The 20,173-nt window shown below is 41.9% G+C and overlaps 1 protein-coding gene across 1 annotated transcript in view; it reads right to left on the reverse strand.

Moving 5' to 3' along the window:
- The window catches only part of LOC126252186 (basic proline-rich protein-like), an 89,817-nt gene extending 72,538 nt beyond the window's left edge, over positions 1-17,279 (reverse strand). The window contains exon 1 of the mRNA XM_049953057.1: positions 17,247-17,279. Within this exon, the coding sequence (XP_049809014.1) occupies positions 17,247-17,279 (33 nt within the window). The remainder of the gene's footprint in view (positions 1-17,246) is intronic.
- Between the last annotated feature and the right edge of the window lie 2,894 nt (positions 17,280-20,173).

A 20,173-nucleotide genomic window follows, 5' to 3' on the forward strand; every position in this document is an offset into this window, starting at 1 on the left:
ACGGTTGTCTCGCTTTGAGGAGGGTCGTTTTGACATTAGTGACTCTCCAACGCTCGGGAAGGCCTTCGGGATTTGACGAAGATTGTATAAGCACATTAATCCTCAATGATTCATGTCATTTCACTCGAGATCTGGCAAATGAACTATGATCACATGACTGTCGAACGATATTTACATGCTACAGGGAATGTTCAAAAACGGTGTGTATGTGCACCGCATGCTCTTTAGGCCGAATCAAAAAATCAGCCGATGACCATACGTGCATTTCTGCTTTCTCATCAATTGGCCCGTGTACAGCACCGACCATTCCTATCAAAAATGGTTCAAATGGCTCTGAGCACTATGGCACATAACTTCTGAGGTCATCAGTCCCCTAGAACTTAGAACTACTTAAACCTAACTAACCTAAGGACATCACACACATCCATGCTCGAGGCAGGATTCGAACCTGCTGCGAGCGTAGCGGTCGCGCGGTTCCAGACTGTAGCGCCTAGAACCGCTCGGCCACTCCGGCCGGCACCATTCCTATCCTCTATCGTTACTCTTGACGAGAAATAGTGTCTTCATGCCAACATAAAGAAAAGAAAGGAATGCTTGATCCCGAACAAAGCAGCAACGGTCCGAACAAAGACTTGACGCATCTACAAAAGATAATGTTGTGCATCTGATGGAACAGTGGCGGTAGGGTGTACTGCACATCTGTTGTGAAGTGGATGCGATGCAACTCTGCACTGTTTACCGAGACGATTTGTCGTCGTTGTATGCGAACCGTCCATTTCCAGACACATTCATAGCATCTTTCTTCCTACACTTCCAGTTAGGAAACCTTTACTGCAGTTTGTTGGTTTTATTAATGTCCACCCTATATATAATACGAGTGTTGCCCAGAAAGTAATGCATTGCATTTTTTTTCTCAGCCCGAAACAACGTTACGAATGCGAAACGTTACGTAAGTATTATCTGAAGTCTCCTGAGTAAGCGCGCCAAGTTCCCGTCACTTCCGACAGATAGCGTAGCTACAGGACAGTTTCAAAATGGCGTCTGTAGATGATGTACGTTACGAGGAACGTGACGTCATTGAATTTCTAACTACAGAGAAAGAAACTGTGAGAAATATTTACAAACGCTTGCGCAATGGCTATGGGGCATCTGCTGTCGACAGAAGTACAGTTATAGTTCAATTCTTTTATCTTGGCGGCTCACGCATGCCCGCCCAGACGCGGGAGATTGCTGCGTTGCCAGGTGCACATGACGCGCGCGCCAATAGAAGCAGCGCCATAGTATAGTATAGTTCGCAAACTTAAGTTTAGGGGGGAGCGCGCAGTTCATGACGTAAAGCCACCACGGCTTCATTAACCCTTTCGCTGCTACAGAGACGTGCTCCCCGCATTCCGCGCAGTGCGCGATTTTGTCACTGCACTGCTCGCCTGTGCAGACACATCTTGTTCCGACTGCTTTGACAGTCTTATCATTCGATTCCACAAAAACTATTTGGCCCAAAAATTAGATTTTTACACATCTTCTTGGCCGATACCTTCCCCCCATAAATGACTTAATTTCGGTTCGACGTTCAACACAGTTATTGTGCAGCATTAAATGTAGTAAACCTCTGTACGAAATTTTGAAGAGTTTTCAGAGGTAAAAGTCTATAGCATATACTTTCCATATGGTCAATTATAGTTGCCACAATGTTGAGAATGAAATGTGGACAAGACAGCTAAATTTCATATAAAATTTAGTGTATAACAATATCTCATTTAGTTTAAGTATCAGATAGGTGCCATATGTAATATTGAGAAATATTCCGTCTTTCCCGACTGTAACAAAAGTTTTATTTACACTGAGCACGTTTGGCTTTATTTTAAATAAAGAGACAAAGCACTAGAAATTTTAAAAAATTGCATTCAAACGAATATAATTCGTGAAGTGACGCACTTCGATATTGTTTTTAAATAATGAAAATATTACGCCCCACACAAGTTTTGAACTCATAACCTTTCACATAGATGCCCACCACCTTAACCGTCACACTATCGCAACTAGTCTGACTACAAAGCCCCATGAAGACTCTAACACGTCACGCAAAATACTGAAACACTGTTGGTATGACTATGAATTACTCACGCTTCGTCGAAGTACAATAGGAAATAAACAATTACCGCTGTTCTTTATTGCGAAAAAGCGGTTCTTGTGATTTATACAAACACCTTTCCTTGCTATCGCCTGAATTAGGAGTCTTATTTCTTGTTTGGTTTAATTAATTAATAGAATATGAAGCAATTGGTATAAAGAATGCTTTTTCCAAACTTTGTATAAAAGAAAGTCTGCTATCAAGACATTGCTTTTGTTCTATTACTTTATTTATGACTGAACGTTTCTAAAATTGAAGACACTCGTCCATGCTCTGCACTGCAGTCGAGATTCGGCAACGTCGTTCTCTGTTCATTGGCAGACTGTGTTTTGTGACGTCAGATGCGCAGAACGAACCTAAACTCGGCCGCCAACATAAATGACGCGCACTTTAGTAGCTGGGCACAGGAGGGAGTGGTGGGGGTTGGGGGGGGGGGGGCAGAGGTCAGCAGCAGGAGGTCAGCAGCAGGAGGTGGTTCGTCGGAGCTCCACGATTTGCAGCGATCGGGGAGACCATCCACGGCTCATACCTGACATTTTGCAGCGCGCTGATGTTGTCATTCGAGAGGATTAAAGGATGCCACTCGTGGAAGATATTTTGAGGACGATGAGGAGGTGATTCACATAGGGAAGCACTGGCTGCCATCAGGACAAGGATTGAGTCCGACAGGGCGTACACGCTGTAGGAAAGCCATAGAACGGGATGGAGAATACGTGGAAAAATAGAGAGTGTAGATAAAACACCATTCTTTCGTGTGTAATTCTCATTGCGTTCAATAAAGAACTGTTGAAGAAAAAAACGCGGTGCATTACTTTCTGGGGAATCCTCGTATACATGCAGACACTTTTTATTTATATGTTTGATTCTGTTGTTATGTTTTAACATGCAGTTCTTACACTATTCTTATATATACTACAAATGTTAAACAGCTGGCAAATCATTCTCTCGTATTAAACAGAGCAAAAAAATTAGTAGCGAAATTGCGAGGGCTAGCTGAGAAGTAATGACTCCGAATGTTTTATTTGAAAACTTCATGATATTTAAATAAAACTAACGTATTAATATTCTACATCTTTATCCTTCACATCTACAAATTTATTTCTCAACAGTCACCCTAGCGACGTACGCATTCCTCTCAACGAGAGGCCACTTTCTTGATAAAATCAGTGTAAAATGTTTGACTTTGTTGACGGAGCCCCAACGTCATCTCTGCTAGCGGTAATTCGTCACTACCGAAGTGAAGTCCTCGGAGGTATTTTGAAAACACATTACAATCGGGTGGGGGCAACTATGAACTGTAAGGAGGACGATCGATGACAGAAATCAGATTGCTGTAGACGTCGCAGCACTCGTGTGTGGTCTGGCATTTTGATCACCCTACACAGATTTCGTTGTTCTATGGATTTCAATTCGAGACACGTTTTCCGCGTTTAGAATATGGATTACAATACGCTGTTACTCGCGCACCGACTTATTTACGTTACACACTGCCACGCTACACGCTACGATTCGGAGCCCTCTGGCGGCAGAAGCGGGAAGGTCAACATAGTAATGTGCGTGATATGTAAAACCTCAACCGATACTGAGAACAGAATAAAAAGCTCAGAGGCTTTATTTTTCAGCACTCCCTCGTGTAACTGATTGTACTTCGCAGTTTGTAAACAATCACTGCAAGAAAAATCCTATCAGCAAACCGCACAGATCGCAGTTGTCACTATTAGCTGCTAAGGTTTTGGTTTACAGAGAGAGAGAGGTGCGAAAATTGTGATAATGACTAGTGAGTCAGTATGTAGCCACGAGTCTGGAAAATACATATGGTCGTTATGAATTGGAAACAGTAGCACCGTTTGTATCTCATGGCTGCTATAAAAACCTAAAACTCGAAGGTTGAACAAATTCGATAGCTATAGAGAACATTCAGCTTTGAAAACCCAGTGTCGTGCGTATATTCTTGCTATTATTAAATGTATTACGTTTAAATTATAACTCCCTGTATCAATTATTCACGAACATGGAGGAGAAAGTTGTAGCACAAAATTAGAGTACATATCAACAGTTTATTTCTTTGTCAAAAGAGCTGTGATTCTGGGAATTTTTGACGAAAGAATTAAAAGGTTAATTTCCTAACAGGAAGATAAAATCACGGTGTGCGTCTTAACAGCAGGCTGACGAGCTATTAAGTGTGCCGATTATTGGTGAAGTATATTTGTAAATGTCGTTTGTGAGCAGACTGTTTTCATACACTGAGGTAGTTACGTGTGTAATAATCTGTATGTCGTGTATTTATACCATTTCCACAAGTTTTTTATATCGCGCAATTCTTAAAACAATTTTGTAACGGGCTTCCAGAAAAGTTCTTTGCAATGTGAAAATTTGTTTGCAATAAATTTGGATATACTTATACTATGGTTGGCGTAAATTGTGGATTTTAAACGATTTTAATTAGCCATTTCATTGACATTTGTAAGGAATTGCATCAGAGCGACCTTCATTACGAACAGCTGGTGTGTAGAAGTCTTTCTTTCTGAATTATCAATTGTCAAAAGTAAGTATTAATGATGAATATGTAAGCTTCTGTATACGTTGTCACTCTCGTTAAAATCCTTCTTGTTGTGGTGCCGCATCATACAAAATACTTAAAATGCTAAATTTAAGGCTTAAGGCATTTTATAAGATTACGTTGCAAGAGGGTTTTAGTGGCAGAAGTATCGTCTGCTTCACTGTTCAGTAGTTTTCAAGCAATACCATTCACAGTCTGTTCGTGGCTTTCTCGCAGTCGAGAATTTCTTAAAGAATGGCGAAGAATATCTGTGAATTAGACCCTTGAACTGATTGTAAATGCTAAAACGGCGTTTCGAGGTAACAGCGGAACAATAGTGGATGTGAAAGCACTTATTACAATCTTATCCTGGGACCTCTTGGGATCATATAGAAAATTGGCTTACTGAAGTTACATCGAGGCATTTCGCTGTAACATTATGTTGTATTAAGTCGCCTTGTATCTCTGGTGGTGACACTTTGCATGGATGTTCGTCTAAGATTCCCATGAATTGAGGCAGGGCAGAGGTCTCAAGAACATTCAAATTGCGAGAGTTCCGTCCAACGTTTTCTGGATGTGTGGGACGCACTTTGTATGGCAATGGCTAAGTCAAAACAGCCAACAGAAAAACATTAGATATTTCCCATCAGTTATGAGAAGTTGGAGACTGCATTTCCTCGCGAGGGGGCAAGGGATTTAAGACAAGACAATTTGTTTCCAAAGCCCACTGGTTCAAAGTCCTAGAGCATATAACAAATCGTGACAACTCATTTCGTTTTTATAAAGTAACGTTACCTCAGTGGAATGAACAATCGGCAACAATTAACATTGCTGCATTATTGCTACATTGATGCGTGTAGATGCAGGCTGAATGTTGTATGATCCCATTAAAAGCTAGTATTATTGACCAAATATCAGCTGTTCTATTTGGTGTGCAAGATATATGAGACAGGTGAAATATTCTCAGGCTTCAGGAAGAGTGGAATAATTCCAATTCATGAAAGGAAAGTGCGGACAGTTGTGAATGTTACCGAACTATGAATCTAAAAAAATCGTTGTTGCAAATAAATGACAAATTATTTACAGAGGAATGGAAAAACCGAAAGATAAGACCAGTCTGGGAACCGGAGAAATGTAGGAACATGAAAGGCAATACAAACTCAACAATTTTCGTACAAGACTAGTTAACAAAGACAAACTTTCATTTATAGCATTTGTAGATTTAGAGGAATCTTTTGACATTATTGACAGGAATGCACTACTTCAAATTCTGAAGACAGCAAGGCTAAAACAAGGAGAGCAAATAGTTATTTACGTCTTGTGCAGAAGCCAGATTGCAGGGCGTGAAAGTGAAGCAGTGGTTGGGATATGGGAGACTGACAGGCCAGTGACCTATCCCCAACATTTTTCAGTCTGTACATTGAGCAAGCAGTCTTGAGCGTCCTGAAAGTCGGCATTAGTTACTTTGAGAATAAATATATCTTTGACGAAAAGTGACTTTCTAGTAACGTCTGCTCTTAGAGTCAGCTGGGTATGTTCATGGACTTCTCACAATGACTAAACAAATACGTGGACAACTGCGCAACACTAGCCTGAATCTGTCACTGGTCTTTCGTCATTTCACCTGGCACAGTGTCGCAAGTTGTCGAGAAATACTCAAGTATAGATTGGACGAGAGTTCCATAGGCAATCTCCTTTGTAACTGACATTTCCATTGGATCCTTTCAATGAGCAATCTATGACAGTAACCTTCCATGCAACGGATTTTATGTCTATGCTCCACCTTCGGAATAAAATAAGTAAACGCTATCGGAACGTTTCGACTTTATGAGGAATGCGTTACTTTTGGTAACATAACATTACTGCCAAACTGGAAACCAGTACCTCTTCAGTAGTTCGAATCTGTTAAATTTTATTTTTCTTACCTTCTAATGTTGATTACTTCTCATTATGCACAACGTAGAAATCCAAGAGTAAGGGCACATGCGTCAAAGTGAATCCCGTAACATGATTGTTGAACTCTAACATGAATATGAGCAAAATACCAATAGCCCAACTCTAGCATTGTTTATTGCACCTCAGAAAATACTGCGTGAATTGAACATACTTATTTTAGAGACAATTGTTAGGAAGTACAGATTACGAAATAAAACTGTAGACATTCTATACGTATCAGCCTCCTCAAATTCAGAAATGAAACTGCAAAGTAAAATGCCTCGTAAAATCAACAGCAGTAACCAGACCAACATGTCATCATTTGAGACGGTGGACCACAAACTAATGTACATCGATTAATAGCACTCTTATGTCAGTGTTTTGGGTAGTTACTTGCATTATCACATCACGTTTGTTGATAAAGCGGTTTTTACATAGGGCTTTTACGCGGAACTGTACAAGGATATGATACGCTCATTGAAATTCAGGTACAGAAATGGTGTTCCGGCTGAACATTCGTCGACGAACTATGGTCGAAGGTCAAGTAAAATGAAGTACTCTCTCCATGTTGGGTAACAAATATGATCGTTAAGGGTGGAAACGCGGAGAGCGCAAGAAAACAAGCTAGTGGAAACCTACCGAAGAAGCTGGGAAAGCCTCTCTGTCGAGATTACAAAGCGCTAAAAATACAAGTGTGTACTGATGTCCGTCAGTATGAAGTTACCCGTTTATTGACAGTTTGACAGAATATGCTACTTTCGAAGAAGGTGTTCCGGTACGCACGCTCAGAAAGGCATGTCTCATGCTTTACCCAGGCTGCTTTGTCGTTCATCTGATGGTGGAGGAAATTGCTCGACAGAAAGAAGAAAAAGAAGGGGGGGGGGGATTAGTGTTTTTGCGCCCCGTCGACATCGAGGTCTTTAGGGACGGAGCACAAGCTGTGATCGTTTCAAGGATGGGGAAAGAATTCGGCAGTAGCCTTTCAAAGGAACTATCCCGGAATTGACCTGGAGGAAAACCTAAATCAGGAAGGTGAGACGCGTATGTGAACCGTCGTCCTCCCGAAGGCGAGTCCGATGTGCTATAACCACCGTACTGCCTCACTCACTCGAGAAGGAAGGTAGTATCTTCAGACAAAGGTATAGTGGACCTATACCCTAAGATTTTGCGCAGATTTCTTGTCGAATAACAGATAGTACTGAACGAATTTTTTGGAGTTACGCTTTTTCGCGACTGTGTAGCTTTCAAATAAACTGACTGTGTAGACCTGCGTGCAGAGCTATGATGGGAATTGTTTAACTGTGTAGCAGTTCAGTATAGCACTGTGTGCTGTTTTGGTTTTGAAGTAACAGATGCACTGAATTTTACTAAAAAAAAAAATTGCCTGGGTTTGGTGCGCCACGACGTATTCAGTGTATTCTCCGAGCTGATTCAGAGCTTCAAAACTTGAGATACTGAAATTTATGGTAAGGTCTTATGGGACCAAAATACTTAGGTCATCGGTTCCTAAGGCTACACACTACTTAATCTAACTTTAACTTACGCTGTGGACAACACACACACCCATGTCCGAGGGAGGATTCGAACCTCCGAAGGGGGAGCGGCGCAGACCGTGACAAGGTTCCCAAGATCACGCGGCTATCCCGCGCGCCAAGAACCAGACATATTTCTTCCTTGCTCCGTCCAATACTTACAGACTTGTACCAACATTAACAACTACTACGTATTATAACTCTTCTGGATTAACAGAAAACACATACAAATTTAGTGGGGTGACAAGAAACAAATTCAAAAAATCGTATGCATTATTAGAATCCAGGTTCTTTTCTGTAGCTCAGGAAAGTGATGTACTCCAAGTGGACAAGAGAAAGTACCAAGAGTGCTGCTTTGATTACATAACTAGATGAGACGTTTCGCAATTAGAAAGCTTTATTTAATCTAGAACGAGCACAATCTCTAAAGGAGTCCATAATCAGTGGGATCACTGACGTTGAGGCCACACGCATGGAGTCCATAATCCCTTTCCAGCAGAAAAGTTCTGCCACTTTTCAAAATTCCTGCCAACAGTTTATTATTTCAGTTCGCGAGGTACTGCTGAGTTTCTTGTAATGGGAATAGTATGCCGCCACTCTACCGACTTCCGCCTTTTTTACTGTATATGCTCAAATAAGCATCTTAATACACCTTTTTATTTTATCATCGCGCAGAAACTAATTTATGTCTGCGGTAACTACATCTAGAGTAATTAACCACCCTCATTCCACATTTTTTAAACTATTCTCTTTCTATTCGAATGCTTAGGTCGGCGTCTTTGAGACCCGACTCACTATAGAGATGGAGCTATTTTCGAAGGGAAACTATCCGATAACCCTGATCGTTTGTCCATTATACCTAATGAAAATGGAAAAAGAAGTTTGTGTACGCGTACGGGTGGGGCGGGAAATGAGTGGATGTGAGTGCGTGTGTGGCGTTGTCAGTTTCTCAAGACGGTCACTAAAGTATTGAATGAGTCTAGCGTCGCACGTGAGAAGAATATTTCACATTTCCCTTATTATCCTTTTTCACATTTTTTGTGTATTCTACGTGGATGGCTGTATTGGACGAAGGAACACACCAAGAATGAATTGCGCAAAATTATCAGTTGCTCTTTAGCTTACCTATTTCATATACAGTTGACTTCCTTTTTTTCCCTTCATCCTGGAAGCGATCGGGAACTGAGCGAAATACTCGTAAGTGGGGAATTTTGTCATTATGAATAAGGTGGTGGATGTATAGTCATTTTCAAACAGTTCATTTGTACACGCGTTTACCTATCTAGGGAAGTGATGGAGTAGTCACAGATTTCCCACATCTGCGGGGAACAAGGGTACTGGTACCCTAGCCGCACGAATGTTGTAAATATTAAGTAAAGGGGCGGGGAGGGGGGGGGGGGAGTATCCGCGGACAACTGAGTATGGAAACAAAGAAGTTAGAAGTTTCCAGAAATCGTAATGGCGGGAAGTGTTACTTGTGATTATAGTAAGAACGTGCTCAAGAATAGACTAGTTTCAAGGGAATGAACAGATCTTACTACGATGTGGATGCATGCTGAAAGTTTCATTATTTTAGTACAAACTATGACGTGCACCTAAGCAAGGCTTCCGATTGTGCAGAAATGAAATTGGGAAAGGGACGGTGTAATAACATCGAGCCTCGTTTTCCGTAATGTGATCGAATTATAAACAGAAAGAGACACTCAGGATATTTACGTTATTTCTTTCTTGACCAAACAAATTGATAGTCCAACATGTTCAGTTTCAATCGTATTAGACTTATCCACAGACCAGTGTGCAGGATTGTGGTCTCAGCGTCGTTGAGCGTCACTGTACAGTTGAGACCAGTCACCTAAGAACATAGTGTCACCAGTGAACAAATGCTTCCATCGCAGCTCAAAAAACACGAATATGTTCCCGCTTATCTAAAAGAATGTGACTGTGAAGTGCGGTACCAGCTGCCTCATTCAGGCTTCCTCAGCTACTTTAAAAACGTCCCGAAAAATTTTAGCACGCCAACCTATTCGTGCTTTTCTTTTTACATGCAACTTCCCCCTAACTCCCACAAGCCTCCTAACTGTAATTCTCTCACCCACCAGTCCTTCGCTGTAAGTCGCTCATACCCACCCACTCCCACTTGCCTCATCTTACTCACTCGTTCAGCCCAACTCATTGTTATCTCTGTCTCTCCTGTCACACTCACTGTCTACTGTCTCCCGTCTCACAGCGACAGTTGCCTTCGTTCCATCCTGCTACTACCGTCTCCGCTCACTGTCACTGTCGTCTTCCTGCTCTCTCTTACTGCTGCTACCTCATTCATTCACTCACTCTCTCTCTCTCTCTCTCTCTCTCTCTCTCTCTCTCTCTCTCTCTCTCGCTGTCGTTGTCGCAAATTCTGACTCATTATTACTGGCTCTCATCCACTTCCGTTTTCTCATTCACTTTATTCCTCTCCACTGGCTCTGTCTCCTTCACTCTGTTCTTAGCTATGTTCAGTCACTGTCTGCTACGTTCCACTGCCACTGTGTCCCTCTCTTTCTCTCACACTGCTATTGTCTTTTTCGCTTTTCCTGTAACACAATCACAGTACCTTCCAGTCTATATTACTTTTCCTTCTCTTTGTCACAGCCACTTTCTTCTCTCTCAGCATAAAAAGGTGATAATATATTCGCATACCAAAGCTTTTGGGGGAAAGTTTTAAAGGTTCTGAGGTAGCCTAGGCAGCTGATACCCCACTGTGCAGTCAGGTTCCTTTAAATAAATAAGAACATATTCGCGTTTATTGTGCTGCGATAGATGCATTTTTCCGGTGGTTCCATTTTTTTCCCGCTGCAGCGGGGCACGTATCTCATTTGAAGTGAAATGTACTGCTCAGTAAAATTTAGATAGTTTACTTATGTGAAACTGAAATAACGCAAAACAAATTTTAAACTTCATTCCGGATTTTACGTGAAAAAAATTTATATGCTTCAGTCCTACAACACAGTTTATATATATGATAACGGACACACATTATAGCGTATTTCTCCGTATTACCTCATTTTGTAAACCACGTTATCGCCTCACATCGGATTTTACGTGTAGATGTAGGGTAACTGAACAGCTGTAGCTCGGAAACGGATGAACATATGAAGGAAATTTCCGTTGTTCGATATCGGGATCTTAGGAATATATCGTAAAACTTTCAGCCCTTTGCTGAGCATAGCCGTTTTGAAATGCTCGGCTGGGTTTTGGTCAGCTGTTAACGGCGAAAATAGAGTAACAATAGATTTTTCGTGGGGTTTGCCGATAAACGGCCCAGGATCTAACGGTGCCTCAGTAAATCCCAACAAGCCATAGTATGCCATATCACATGCTGAAAGGACCAACAAATTTCCTCCATATTCCTTATCAGGAGGAAGTATATAATATTCATACTATGACCCTATACTGTAGGATAGTGAAACAAGACGATATTTCTACTGGGTATACAAAAGGCCCCTGGCCTAAGGGCTATCAGAAACGCTTGGCCCTAGCTTTTTATCGCTTATGGAACCCGAGGTATCAGCACCAGAAACTCAAGTATTTCTTTTTCTTTTTCTCTGCCGCGTTTTGGAACACTTTAGGTACGCATGCTGTCGCATGCACACTGATTGCACCAGGAAATAAAAATTTCTGAGTTTCATACGTTGTTAGGGTGCAAATATTTACCGATTTCTTTTCTCACATTCTTAATTGAATGAACGAGTATATGTCCAGTGATTCATCAAGGAAAATCTACCGGCATAGGAAATTGCAACTGTTGCTGCTGGCAAACATTTCGGGGTGTGATGTCGTGGTCCAAGAAACTCTTCTGTTCCTTACGTTTCGTCCAGGACTGCGCTAGACATCCTCAGAAGCGCTCCTCCGCCGAGTCTTGCCGACGTCAGAGAGCGACATGTATGTCTGGGGACTATTTATATACCCTGTAGAAATATCGTCTTGTTTCACTATCCTGCAGCACAGCGTCAAGGTATCAATATTACACGTATGTCGCTCTCGGACGTCCGACCGGTCAGTCGGCAAGACTCAGCGGAGGAGCGCCTCTGAGGATGTCCAGCGCAGTCCTGGACGAAACGTCAGGAGCAGAAGAGTTTCTTGGACCACGACCTCACATCCCGAAAGGTTCACCAGCAGTTGTCATCCGGTCGTGAAGGCCTTCATTCTATGAATTGCAACTACTGTTTTTTTTATATATTATTTTCGATCTAAAGACATATCCCGAGAGACGCATTGCTGAGCTATGTAATACTACTGAAATGATTCTGAGACGACTCAGACTCACTCGATTTTGCTAATAGTGGTATTCACTCTAATGTCAGTTCTAAATAATCTTAATATATGGTGTGAAAGCGAAATGCCGCGGGTATATTATTTAACAAAATATTTTATGGTTTTCAACCAAAGATCACTAAGCTGAAAGATCATACGAATTATGACGCGTATGTAATTCAGATCTCATCAGATGACATCTGCATGAGAACAAGACAAAAATATAAGTGGCCTTCGTACACTGAGAACTAGCGCTTTGTTCAAGTTAGAACAGTTATATCTTACAGCGGGAACCATTGAACTATAATTTAGACACTTACGAGTAATTTTGATAATGCTGTCTCATTACCTCAACATTTAAGTTTAATAGATTTTTCTATATTCTGCAATTTATAAGAAAAGGTGGACTGGAGTTTACTTTTTATAATTAGGATATTTGTGTAACAGTACACCTTACCTTCCCTATCAGAATAATACGCGATTAAGTAACAAAGAAATGTACATGTCAATAGTGCCTGAGCTTTCACCAAGTAGAAACAAGGTAGAATATTTAAAAAAATAGCAACTATATCTAGTCAGGCCTCTAAGGAGAGTACAACTGATTGTGCTATAGGTTTCCGATGAAGTGATTATTGATATTTCGTTGCGAAGGAACATTTTCTCCTGGTTACCTTAACGAGTAGTTTGGAACGCAAATGTTGGTGCTATCACTTAGAAAATGCCGCCCTTACCTAGGGTGATACCGACGAGTGGAGTAAGCGAAGAGTTAATGTAATAGTCGGTATTCGATAGGTAGCAGGATGGACTTGCCCCACCAGCAATATAGCGCTTGTAGCTGTACTCGCTTTGTCGGCTCACACTGTGTTGACACTTTTGCAGCACCGTATATTGTGCGCCTACCACTATTCACGTAGCAAATTTTTCAGAGGCGAATACATTTCAGAAACACCCGTAACTCGAGCCCTAATTAAAATGGACAGATTTGTGACGTTCTTAGATGTTAGAGAGATCTGTGCCATACGTGAATTTCAGAATTTGTACGTGATCTTTGAAGGAAGTAAGGTCTTTACATTTCATACTCGTTACAAGTCAAATATTGTAGAACTTGCAAAAAATGCTGTTTTACAAAGCTTACACAGCTTTGAAAGTACCCGCTGCCGAGGGAAGTATTTTTCTAATAGCTGAAAAAGTATTCCAGTGATTTCAGTAGCTTTCAAGATACGTGGTAAAAGTCTGAAACTGGACCCGGATGGTAAAACTTCACCCGTTGAAATAAAATTAACATAACTCTGGTTGTAATTAAAAATTAAGAGCAGATGTTTTACATGCTTAGAGACACTATAGAGATTTATACCCTTGTGCAGCGGAGCGCTTTGGTGACGAAATAGGTCTAGTCACGACAACGCCTCAATTTTGGACCTTACACACCAAATGCCAGCTCATTTAGAACAGACTATAGACGTGCAACCTTCTTTACTTTAACCCTCGTGAAACCGTGCAGAACGACAGGGTTCTCTTTTAATATTAGCCCAGAACACCTTACCAGTGTGGTAGGTAGTGCTGCGCTTCGACTTGTTCGAACACTTTACGTCACAGCTCGAGAAATCTCTGGTACTACACGATCTTTCGACCACACCATACATACACTAGTGACTGTTGGCAATATCTCCACCACTTGTCTTAATGTCTTTAATGCGCTATCGATTTTAATAATAAAAGTGTGAGATATGAACTGAAGTATCTTCTATGTAAGAACGTCAATTACTAAATAAATGAATGATTGTAAACCTGATTCTGTGCAGTTTACGATCTTTATCTCGCCCTGCGTTCTAGAGACGTCTGTTCTTACTATCTCTGAGACAGATTTTACAGCTGTAATTTGTTCCCGCTATTGCAACTGCGGTCGGTTTATCATGGTGTAATTCGTTTGGGTTGGCATTTCTTTCTTGATTAATTTTCTCCTTGTTTAAGATGAACGCGGCTATCTTGTTTTCAGACTCATCAACACCTTTTAACGCTTTTCCCTGTTATCCTAACATGCGAACATGGATTGAATGCTCATTTGCTATCCATTTGGTAAATCGTTACTGTCACTCATAAACAAAATTTTGAAATGGTGAACATGGCGGGAGTCAGCAACTGTAGAATTACGGATACAATCGGAGTCATATCGGCAACGAGCTGCACGTCGCAAGGTTATGCAAACGTTTACCTACATTTCGACAGATTTAAACCTGTCTTCCTCAGAGGAAGTAATAACACGTGTTAGATATCGTGTGAAAAGTGAAAGGCTTAGTCAACAGAAAAATGATCCATATAAATGCTATGGCATAGCCACAAGGGTTAGTCAACAAAATGGCTCTGAGCACTATGGGACTCAACATCTTAGGTCATAAGTCACCTAGAACTTAGAACTACTTAAACCTAACTAACCTAAGGACATCACACACACCCATGCCCGAGGTAGGATTCGAACCTACGACCGTAGCAGTCCCGCGGTTCCGGACTGCAGCGCCAGAACCACACGGCCGCCGCGGCCGGCTTTGGTTAGTCAACAGTAAAAGTTAACGGATAGAAAAAAATTTTGATGTGCAACTGGTTGGTTCCATGATTCTCATTGTATCTAACAAATAAAATATTGTACTGGCTTCAGTTAAGTAATACATTTGGAGGACATTTTCGCCTTTGCCTGTTTACTTAAAAATCAGCATACATTTTTTGAGAACTCTTATTGTAAATTTGTGCAAATACAAGGGGTGTCTGTCCACTGATAGGGTTTAGTACCATTTACTGCTGGGTTTCAGTAAATCGTCAGAATTAAGCCATACCATTGTTTGTTTGTTGTGGTTAGTTCGCAGTTTCTCACGTACCCTTGCCGCGGCGGTCAAATGTAACTTGACTATTCGGGCAGACTCGATACTGTTCAAATGGCTCTGAGCACTATGGGACTTAACGTCTGAGGTCATCAGTCCCCTAGAACTTGGAACTACTTAAACCTAACTAATCTAAGGACATCACACACATCCATGCCCGAGGCAGCATTCGAACCTGCGACCGTAGCGGTCGCGCGGTTGCGGACTGTAGCGCCTAGAACCGCTCGGCCACCCCGGCCGGCCTCGATACTGTATCCATCGCTGTGGCGTATAGGGATATCTCGAGCCCGATAGAATGACAGCGCAGTTTCCCAACCCCAATCATACGTATATATTGGAGGGTACACATGCTGTGCTGTGGGCGATATGTGTGGTAGGAAAGGAACACACTTCGTACGCTGCAATCGCTGTGTACACACTTTTTTTGTTCGGAGATGACGGTTTCAGCAGTCTTCTAACCTCATGGAACTACTTATAAAATTGCCACGTTACATTAAATTAAGTCAAAGCATCACTCCACACGTATATGTATCGTACCAACAGGGTTTTTATCACGATGTGTGTGCGTGTGGGGTACCTTTTATTCTTTAACTTCATGTAATGTAACGAGACAATTTTATAAGAAATACTATGAAATCAGATGATGGCATCATAGAGCTTTTGAAACCTGTCATCTTGGAACAATACAAAGGTGTTATTCTATTCCAAGATGAACTGCGTAGATGAGTCCGAAAAGTCTAAGTTCTACATCTACATCTACATCCACATCCATACTCCTCAAGTCACCTGACGGTGTGTGGCGGGGGCTACCTTGAGTACCTCTACCGGTTCTCCCTTCTATTCCAGTCTCGTATTGTTCGTGGAAAGAAAGATTGTCGGTATGCCTCTGAGTGGGCTCTAATCTCTCTGATTTTATCCTCATGGTCTCTTCGCGAGATATACGTAGGAGGGAGCAATATACTGCTTGACTCTTCGGTGAAGGTATGTTCTCGAAACTTCAACAAAAGCCCGTTCCGAGCTACTGAGCGTCTCTCCTGCAGAGACTTCACTGGAGTTTATCATTTCCGTAACGCTTTCGCGATTACTAAATGATCCTGTAACGAAGCGCGCTGCTCTCCGTCGGATCTTCTCTATCTCTTCTATCAACGCCATCTGGTACGGATCCCACACCGGTGAGCAGTATTCAAGCAGTGCGCGAACAAATGTACTGTGACCTACTTCCTTTGTTTTCGGATTGCATTTCTTTAGGATTCTTCCAATGAATCTCAGTCTGGCATCTGCTTTACCGACGATCAACCTTATATGATCATTCCATTTTAAATCACTCCTAATGCCTACTCCCAGATAATTTATGGAATTAACTGCTTCCAGTTGCTGATCTGCTATATTGTAGCTAAATAATAAGGGATCTTTCTTTCTATGTATTCGCAGCACATTACTCTTGTCTACATTGAGATTCAATTTCCATTCCCTGCACCATGCCTCAATATGTTGCAGATCCTCCTGCATTTCAGTACAATTTTCCATTGTTACTACCTCTCGCTATACTACAGCATCATCCGCAAAAAGTCTCAGTGAACCTCCGATGTCATCCACAAGGTCATTTATGTATACTGTGATTAGCAACGGTCCTACGACAGTCCCCTGCGGCACACCTGAAATCACTCTTACTTCGGAAGACTTCTCTCCATTGAGAATGACACATGCTGCCTTCTGTTGTCTAGGAACTCTTCAATACAATCACACAATTGGTCTAATATGCTCTTACTTTGTTCATTAAACGACTGTGGGGAACTGTATTGAACGCCCTGCCGAAGTCGAGAAACACAAATACTTTCGTATTAGCCGATAGAGTTCAGTCTGGGACTTTGACAGATCATCCTTACAGGCAGACGGTGTTCGAAGCGTCACTAGAGATACCGACATGCAGCCCAGTGTGTACTTACGAGCAGCGCGAGCAGGCCGCCCCTGGCAGCCATGACTGCTGGTCGAGCTGGCGGCACTGTGTGGTCCGGCCGCTGCCTTATCTCATATATATATATCTTCTCCCCCGGCGACGGCAGAGATGCATCCGCGTGTGTGACGACTCGCCCGCTGCGGGTGATGACCGCTCCTTACCCCCACCCCTCCCACAACCCTTCGGTGCCATAACTCCTTGCGCCGACCAACTCTCGCCGCAAGCTCTGGACCGCTCAAGGTAACGCTTATATCGCCCCGCGGCGGCAGCTGTATCTTATTCCTATGACGGCAGGCTGCTGGCCCACGGCAGTAACGAACTTCTCAAACTGACAAGGGAACCTCCCCATCGCACCCCCCTCAGATTTAGTTATAAGTTGGCACAGTGGATAGGCCTTGAAAAACTGAACACAGATCAATCGAGAAAACAGGAAGAAGTTTTGTCGAACTATGAAAAAAATAAGCAAAATATACAAATTGAGTAGTCGATTTGTAACATAAGCCACATCAAGGACAATGTGATCTGAGGAGCGCCGTGGTTTCGTGGTTAGTGTAAGCAACTGCGGTACGAGAGGACCTCGGTTCAAGTCTTCCCTCGAGTGAAAATTTTAACTTTATTTTCTAGCAATTGACGTGTGTCAATTATCAAAGTTCAGGCACTCACACAATCAACTTCGTTCTCGAAAATTCCAGAATATGTTCAGATTTGCTTGGACATACGCAGGATTTGACGGTCTACACACGGAAAAAATTGGAAAACGTTAAAAACATATGTTTTGACAGAGCACAGGGAAAACTGTGTGACTGTGAAACTGTTGCATTCATTTGTTGCAGTTTATGTGACAAACTCTTATGTTTTCATCACTTTTTTGGGAGTTATCATATCCACAAGAAAACCTAAATCGGGCAAGGTAAAAGAATCTTTTTACCCATTCGCCAAGTGTACAAGTTAGGAGGGTCGACAACATATTCCCGTCGTGTGACGCACATGCCGTCACCAGTGTCGTATAGAATATATCAGACGTGTTTTCCTGTGGAGGAATCTGTTGACCTATGACCTTGCGATCAAATGTTTTCGGTTCCCATTGGAGAGGAACGTACTTTCGTCTACTAATCGCACGGTTTTGCGGTGCGGTCGCAAAACACAGACACTAAACTTATTACAGTGAAGAGAGACGTCAATGAACGAACTGACAGTTCATAACTTTGCGAAAATACATAAAGTAAAATTTTCACCCGAGGGAAGACTTGAACCAAGGACCTCTCGTTCCGCAGTTGTTCACGCTAGCCACGGGACCGCGGCGCTCCTGAACTGACACTATGCTTGATGTTGCTTATCTTGTACATGGACTACTCAGTTTGTATATTTTACTTATTTTTTCCATAGTTCCACACAATTTCTTCCTGTTTTCTCGATTGAGCTGTGTTCAGTTTTTCAAGGCCTGTCCAGTGTGCCAACTTATAACTAAATCTGAGGGGGGTGCGATGGGGAGGTTCCCTTGTGAGTAAACACCGAGAACATAAACGGAGCTCCCACGATTGTGGGTAAACTATGAAAATCTCATCACCTAATCATATAAAAGCGGGCCGGCCGTTGTGGCCGAGCGGTTCTAGGCCTTCATTCTGGAACCTCGCTACCGCTACGGTCGCAGGTTCGAATCCTGCCTCGGGCGTGGATGTGTGTGATGTGCCTAGGTTAGTTAGGTGTAAGTAGTTCTAAGTTCTAGGGGACTGATGATCTCAGATGTTAAGTCCCATAGTGCTCAGAGCCATTTGAACCATTAAAGAAGACTAACGAGGAGAACACGGCCAAGTGCCATAACCCGATTTTCCAGAACTTCGCTCAGTGAAAGAGGGGAGAAAATATGTGGACACGTGTTTCGGCTTATCCGTAGATAGCCGACTGTCTCTGAGAAAACGACCGTCTAAGTTTTCGACACAATTTATGCGCCTTTTTATCGCGCAATAAGCTCAGCCCAACTGGTCCCATAGAGGATGGCTTTGCGGTCTCACACGTTTGTATCCCGTGTTCGAGAAACGATTATTGTTTTTGTTTTATTTCTTCATTTGTTTACCCTCGACCGTAGAAGGCGAATGTTTATCAAGTTAGGTGAAACAAGGACGTTATGTTAATTGTACAATTACAACTCGTTTTCACAATAAGTGTCATAGATTTATAGTATAATATGTATGTATGTGGTATCTTCAGGGGCTATAATCTTTTTAAATTCTCATATTCTTGTATTTCATTCTTATTTCAATTCTTAATTCTCATATTTTATTCTTGTGTTTATTCTTCAGGGAGATCTAGCGCTTTCCCTTCGATGATACCGTACTTACACCACAGGCATCGCGCCAAGTCAGGTTTACCACAGCGACATTTCTTCGTATGAATGTCACTCGTAAAGGAAACGACTTTAACATTCCTAAAGATTTCATGCGATGGCAAAAATTTCGCGGGAAACCACTGACAATCGTTTTACAGGAATTTTACCGAGAACAATTTCAAATAATTTTTCCATTCATTTACTGCTTTTCTTTCTAAATTCATTCACCAGCCATACAATTAGCAGACTTATAAGGACAACGTTATTACAGTATACTTTAGGAAACATCCATGTAGTAATCGTCTATCGAAGAGAGCAAATAAATGAAAAACAAAAATAAAAACAATAATAGGGTTTCGAAGACGCGGCACAAAAGTGTAAAGCAGCAGTATCATCCACTGTGCCATCGCTTCAGTTTAACTGTTCAGTCGCTAAAAGGCACATGAAGTACCTCGAAAACTTTGACGTTGTTTTCTTCAGAAACGGTCGAGTATCTATGGATAAGCAGAGACACACGTTCGCTTATTTTGACTCCTCTTCCATTGAGAGAAGTTTCTGGGAAACAAGGTTATGACACTTGCCGTGTTCTC

The sequence above is a fragment of the Schistocerca nitens genome, chromosome 4 (assembly GCF_023898315.1).
Source record: "Schistocerca nitens isolate TAMUIC-IGC-003100 chromosome 4, iqSchNite1.1, whole genome shotgun sequence".
Classification (NCBI taxonomy): domain Eukaryota; kingdom Metazoa; phylum Arthropoda; class Insecta; order Orthoptera; family Acrididae; genus Schistocerca; species Schistocerca nitens.